Source organism: Borostomias antarcticus, assembly GCF_949987555.1.
Source record: "Borostomias antarcticus genome assembly, chromosome: 5".
Classification (NCBI taxonomy): Eukaryota; Metazoa; Chordata; class Actinopteri; order Stomiiformes; family Stomiidae; genus Borostomias; species Borostomias antarcticus.
The window spans coordinates 30341502-30348752 of record NC_140238.1 but is presented as its reverse complement, the minus strand read 5'-3'; the positions used below and the strand labels follow the sequence as shown (position 1 = coordinate 30348752).

The 7251-nt window shown below is 46.0% G+C and overlaps 1 protein-coding gene across 1 annotated transcript in view; it reads right to left on the bottom strand.

Annotated features, from left to right (window-relative positions):
- LOC311309764 (protein kinase C beta type) overlaps nt 1-2025 on the bottom strand; it is a gene marked incomplete at both ends in the record, with an annotated part of 73323 nt that extends 71298 nt beyond the window's left edge. The window contains 2 exons of the mRNA XM_084439088.1: nt 829-860; nt 1853-2025. Coding sequence (XP_084295214.1) covers nt 829-860; nt 1853-2025 — 205 coding nt within the window. The remainder of the gene's footprint in view (nt 1-828; nt 861-1852) is intronic.
- Nucleotides 2026-7251: the final 5226 nt, after the last annotated feature.

Genomic DNA, 7251 nt, shown 5'->3' with positions numbered 1-7251 from the left:
GTAGGGATGCACCGATGCATCGGCCGAACATTGGCATCGGCCTTGTTGACTGCCATCGGCAAATAAAATGACATTCACGGATGGTAGGGGCCGATGTTATGTCGCAACAATTGTGGCTTTTTTTGTTGCAAAACGTAGCCTACCCAGCTGCAGATTCAGAGAAGATCTGTGACGTAACGCCGCAAACGCACGTGTAGTTTGCTTTCAAATTAAAGTGAAATAAAAATGTCGGCCGTGTGGGGATATTTCACCATCTCAGACAAAGATATGCACTATGCAACTTGTAAAACTTGTTCAAGTGACATTTCAAGAGGAGGTACTACAGCCAAGGATTTTAACATATCAAATCTAACTGGCCATTTGAAAAGCAGGCATCATTTCTTTGTTTCCCTGGCACAAAAGGGGGAATAAAAATAAAATAAAATAAACATCGGCCATCGGCATCGGCCGGATTGTTATTTTAAACATCGGCATCGGCCCAGAATTTTGCAATCGGTGCATCCCTAGTAGAGAGACAGAGACAGAAGGGTACAGAGAGATAGAGAGAGGTAGAGAAAGATAGGTAGACAGCGGTAGAGAGAGGTAGACAGAGAGGTAGAGAGAGAGAGAGATATAATGTAGAGAGAAGTGCACAGAGACTGACTTTCCTGAATGTTCAGAGTAAGAAGTTAATTCCAATACTACCAAAGAACACATGAAACAGAAGAGAATAAAACAGTTTAGAAGTGTGCAGGCATATCCATAGCCAGCACACTTGAGTGGTGTGCGTATTCTGTTGCAGAGTGCATAAAAAATGAATACGTTTGTGGGTGAGTGAGTGACACTTACCTTGACACTGGAATCCCTGCTTGCCAAAGCCCCTGAGAAGAAGAAAAACATATATAATACAGTATGTTCATAGACATATGTCCATACACCTACAATACTACACTACAAACATGTATGCACACGCAAAGCTCACGCACAAACATCCCTAGCGGTTAGAGCTGTATAGCTTAATAGGTTCTTGAAGGCAGTACAAGAGAGAACAGGCCTTGTATAGCCTACCTGCAATTCTGTAGATAGATAGATAGATAGATAGATAGATAGATAGATAGATAGATAGATAGATAGATAGATAGATAGATAGATAGATAGACAGACAGACAGACAGACAGACAGACAGACAGACAGACAGACAGACAGACAGACAGACAGACAGACAGACAGACAGACAGACAGACAGACAGACCGATATGGATGCCCAGTGCATTGCAAAACACAAAACATTGCAAAACACTGTTCTGAATAATGATGAGGCACAAGCCCTTCAGGAAATCGTAGACGATTCTAGGTCAAATAATCTAGTAATTATGAGGAGTCTCATAACGGTGGGGAATGACATTGGGAGGACAATCTAGACTCATTTCACGGCGGATGAAATGAAACTTGACCATTTGTAGCCCCTTAGTGGATTGCTCGCTTATGTAGCCTACTCTCAACGTGGAAACCAATACAATATTTATCCCGGGAGAGGTAGCTACATGCTGCCTACTAAAGTTCAGCATAGGCAGCAAGTGTTCCACCTGTGCATGATTGGACTGTTCCTGTTGCAGAAGCGAGAACTCAGTCAGCACTACTCTTAACCTCCCCGCGGTCAGCCTCTCTCTCTCTCTCTCTCTCTCTCTCCCTCTCTCTCTCTCTCTCTCTCTCTCTATCTCGCTCTCATTTTGTATAGTATAGCTTATACTTCAACCATTCTTCTTCTCTCTCGTTGCAGGCTAGCATAAAGAGAACGTTCACTCTTGACACTCTTCCTAGTTGCGAAGCGAACCCGCAGTTCCTCTCCCTCCCTCCCGCCTCTGCTGCTCACCAGATGAAGTCGGTGCAGTGGCTGCAGAAGGTGGGCTGCTTGAAGAAGCGCGCGATGAACTTGTGGTCCTTCACCTCGTGCACGTTCTTCTGTCTGAGAGCGCCTTGCCGCGCGAAGCCCCGCATCGGCTCCTGGACTCCGTCCTCTCCATCGCTGTTCGCCGAGTCTGCCATTTTTTCAACGCGGAGGAGTGCGTTTCTCTCTGAAATAATTGTACCGTGTGTGTTAAAGTCTGTCTCTGTGGGCAGCTTCAGTCCGTACAAGTAGGTTGCACTCTCAGTTTGACGCTTCCAGCGGCGTATGCTCCGCTTAGCTCTCGCGCTGCGACTGGTGCCTTCCTCCGCCGCCGGTACATTGAGGGGAGGGAGAGAGAGAGAGAGAGAGAGAGAGAGAGAGAGAGAGCGAGAGAGAGAGCGAGAGAGAGAGTGTGTGTGTGTGTGTATGTGTTTGCTGCTCTCTCTCTCTCTCTCTCTCTCTCTCTCTCACACACACACACACACACACACACACACACACACGCCTTTAAAACACTGTACATAAAACTATGCAACTGTCCAGGTTTTTCCTGTCTCATTTCAACTGCATGATAACCAACATGTTTCTGATGCCTCAAGGAAACCCCTCATTTCCTCTTCTCTGCTCTCCGAAAAAATCCCCATAATTGTTTATTTGGTACCATTGTAAAAATAAAAATAAAAAGTTATGAAAATGCAGTAAATATGCCAAAAACATTGTACTGTAATTATGGACAAGTTATTTCATTTGTTTTATTGGTGAATCTGGCTAAACCCAGTTCTTTTGCAAAATCTGTCCCTGCTCCTCCCCTCTCCTGTTCTCTCCTCTCCTCCTCGCTCATCTCCTCCTCCCCTCCCCTCTCATCTCCTCCTCTCCTCCCCTCTCATCTCTTCCTCTCCCCTCTCATCTCCTCCTCTCCTCCCCTCTCATCTCCTCCTCTCCTCCCCTCTCATCTCCTCCTCCCCTCTCATCTTCTCCTCTCCTCCCCTCTCATCTCCTCCTCTCCTCCCCTCTCATCTCCTCCTCTCCTCCCCTCTCATCTCCTCCTCTCCTCCTCTCCTCCCCTCTCCTCTCAGGATACTCTTCACCATGCGTATGTTTCTAGTCAGCGTACCTGTTGGAAAAAAAGAGATAATAATTCATGTCAAAGAGAGAGCCATCAGTGACTCATTACTTAGATATCTTGTCTCTATCTCCCTTTCTTTCTCTCTCTCCTTCTCTCAATCTTTTTGCAAGATATTCTTTTGAAAAACGTTCACCTTTCTCCCTCTCCTCTCTCTCTCCCTCTTTCTCTATCTCTCTCTCTCTCCATTCAGCTCTTGCCTTTTTCTTCGCCTTTTTCATTCTGTTGTTATGTAAATCTGTCTTTGCGGCGTCATCCACTGACTATGGTAACACACACACACATACACACATGTAGGATGCAAGGATGATTAGCCATTTTCATGCAAGAACTGAGGCGCGGTTCAGAAGCTCTGAAGTCTCTCACGCAAACACACACGCACACACACACACACACACACACACACACACAAACACACACTCATTAACATGCATAATATTAAAATCACCCTTTCTCTCACATACAAATACACAACACACACACACACACACACACTTCACATGGTGGTCCAGTCTATGAGTTCTATAAGGTTGCGGTAAAGGTCAGTATTCAGTGCGGGTCTCATTGAAGAGAGATGAATCTGTAGGAACTGTATGTAGAAAACGTTGTGAAAGTCCAGATACTTGCTAGAGGCTGCATCCCATCACCGCAACTCCCATCTCTTCAGAGCAGGAGGGAACTGGCAGCCATTCGGCTGGTCAAGGAGATGGCACACTCACTACAACTCCCTGATTGTTGCATCGTGATGCATGAAGCGTGTATCCTTTGGTCCGAGCCTCGCGTTGAAATCTCCCAAAATTGAAAGGCAAGTCAAGGCTATTCAGCTGTTGAAAAAATGCTTTTTCAATGATTTTAATTAAAAACGGGAGGTTTGATATGGGCCTATAATTGTTCACTTTTGAGGTGTCTAGATTTTTTTTTTAAGAGTAGCTTGACGACTGCAGGAAGCAGTCGTCAAGCAGTCGTTAGGAAGTTGTGAGCTAGAACAGCAGAGTTTGCTACTCTAAGGTCCTCTTAGGACCTCCCCACTTCCTCAACTGGAGCCACGTTGGCGGATGAGTACACAGCCACGATGGTAGTGACTGGGCTGCTGTCAAACTGCTATAAGGATCCTTACGTTGTGCTTTTCAACCTGAAGGAGAGCCTTACGCGCCCGGGAGCTCAGCATTAGTCCCACACCACCTGTCGCTGCCTGGGCCTCATTGCGCCATGCAGTCGAGGTGATGAGCGAGTTCCTTCCCACTCTGTTGTACATGATTGGGTCTGAGTTCCGGTGTGCTCGCCGGTGCTCCTGGACACCCAGAATCTCCACTCCACACTCCTCGGCACAGTGTGCAAGTTCCACCAACCTTGCATCCTCCCTCACTGTGCAAGTGTTGAAGGTTCCCATTGTGAGCGGTCTCCTACAACGCAATAGTGCTTTGGACCGTGGGCTGAAAACCTGTCACTATCATCATGGCGGTGTCGTCACCCACAAACGTGGCTCCAGTCGAGGAAGTGGAGAAGTTCGCGGTCCACGATGCAACCAACTGAAACAGCGAACTTCTTGCGACCCTTCTGACGGAACATGAGCTACTGGCTGCTAGCACCCTTTACCAAAAAAGAAGAGGAAAGAGATGGACCTTCCAGATAGCAAGCGGATGTGTAATGATTCTGGGTCATATGGGCCGGAACTAAGCCACAAGGGCCAGATCTGGCCTGTATATGGCCCAGATCCACTTGCTATCTGGGCCGGGCTTCCGGTATGTTTAGACAGCACGCTACGTCCTGCTACGGCGCAAGTGGAGGAACTCGGTCACAAATGCAGAACCTTACAGCACATTCAGCACTGGGGGCTCGGACCACTGAGTGGTTTCCATGGGGGTGTTCTATGTGTATGGTCTAGTCTGGGGCCTTTCTCGTTCGGTGTTGTTTCGCCGGTCTAGAGCGGAAGCGCGATGACGCATCGCATAATCATCCAGTCTGGACCGGAAGACGAACAGTTGTTGTACTGTTTTTACTGTAGGCTGCACATGGTGAAGTTTCGAGTAGATAACATTCGCGATGGCATCACCAGGCATAACACCGATGAAAATTGTAAAAGAAGATGCGAGGAGAACTACCGGTTAAGGAAAAATAAAGCAAGCGGATGTTGGAGCCTGTAGAGCCCTACAGGCTCGAGCCGGATGATGGGGCGGGCTTAAGGCAGTGAAGTAAATAGATACCAGGCTCTCCTCCCCGAGGAGAGACTGGTGATGCGAGACTAGTATGGTCATACACACAAATGTGTGTGAGTTCAAATGTATGGGTGCATGTGTGTAGACACGTAGGCCTATGTATAGTTTTTATTTTTATGATGAACAATGTAGGCCTATAGATGTATTTCTATTTTTATAAATTTAAATTCTGCTATTGTTGTTGTTGTTAACTGCAAACTGTAGTGATCCCGACCACCAGTCAGGAACGAGGTGGACTGTCAAGTGTACCAAGGGCTGGAACATTAGGCCCAAGAGTCAGCCATGAGAGACGAGAGACCTACGGGGGCAGATCCGGCCCAAGCACCTGGGACAGGCCGGAAAGGTAGTAATAAATATTATAAGCGGATCCCTCTGAAAAACGCATGGATGGATGAATAATGAATGGTCCACACACACATGGAACTGACAAGGGCCCGGCTAGCCGTGGGAAAGTGATAAGAACCCCCCCCCCACCATCCGGCTCAGGCCTGGCGCTTATCAGAAGTGCAGGAATCAAAGGAGCTGTGTTGGAAGGACTGCCTGAGAAACAACAACAGCATTTAGTGTGTAAAGATGCGAATAACAGGCTTAAAAGTAGAAGATGTAATCAATTAGTAACACTGCTTAGAGTTGAATATAATTCATTGGAAATGTAATCACTTAAAGTAGAAGTAAACATTCATAAGTCATGTATCTGTTCTTAGTCAAGATCAACTATGTAACCTTGTATACGTGTGAGACAGTAATGACAATGTAACAATTGGAGAATGTATCCATGTTTCAACTCTTTGAGTATATACAGTAGGTAATGCTTAAAGTAGGATATTTTAAATAGGATATTTTAATAAGATGTTAATTAGACATTTATTCTGTGATGTCCTGCTGTGAGTGTGAGAGAGAGAGATAAGCTGTTGCAGGGATTGTTAATCTGCCAGGGAGGAGAGAAAGACGTGATGTCAACACCCTGCCTTCCTGGAAGGGGGTTAAAAAAACAGCTCCCGAGGAGGGAGAGGCACTTCTTCTTTCCATCAACAGAGGAATGGAGGAAGTCAGACTTTTCTTTCCACCAACAGGGGCGTGGAAGAAGTCAGAGGCTGGAGACCTGGGAGATAAGTTTTTCTTTTGTAACCTGTATTTTTCATGTAACTGGATTATCTGTATAACTTATGTATAACACCAAATTTTATATAAAGATTTTTACCCTTGCATCAGATATTTTCTCCTCGCCTTTATTGGTTTGGTGAGTATTGATATATCTTGCTTGAGTCATTGAATGGATGATTGTGATTTAGCTAAAAGGTCTTACAGCAGGGCGATTAGGCCCGTCCGCCCAGGTCGACTAAAGAGGGCCTTTCCTCCAGAGAGGGAGGTTGAAGAGGAATGTGTGTGTTTGAGTTGACACTGAGGAGTTGACCTTTGACCTTTGAGCACGAACAGAGGTCTAAGGCTGTGTGTCCACCAACGAGCTGTATGTAGCTGAACAGCGCCAAGCTTACAGCTGCGTAGAGCGCACTAGAGCTGGAGTTTAGAGCTGGCTAGGCTACCGATGTTTTACAGCTATGTTAGCAACGAGTGTCCTGTTTTTGCAGACTGCAGATTAACTAGCCAAGTTAAGATAGCTAGCTAATGTTAGCTAGCGCTTACGTTCGCTATCTCTGCGGTTTTGCCAAAAACTGACCGTTGTCATTGTCAGAACAGCCGTTTACAGCCTGCACTCTAGCCCAAAAAGTTACACTTTTTTCAACTGAAAAAAAAAGCCTAGAGCTCACGGCGCTATAGCGCTAAAAAGCGCTTGGAACACAGCTCTCATCTGAGCTGATGGACACGCACCCTTAATCAAGTGGCACTGGAAGAGAGTAATTGGAGAAGCATTTTAAGAGAGGCTGTGACTGATTGACTCATGTGATGGTATTTTAAGCAATAACATATTAGATTCATGAGCCACGGATAACAATAAAACCTGGTGGTGAGGTTCTATAAGTAGTGGTAGGGACTTCACATAATAAGCCATCACCTTGAGGTCAGTAGCCTACTCTTCAACACAA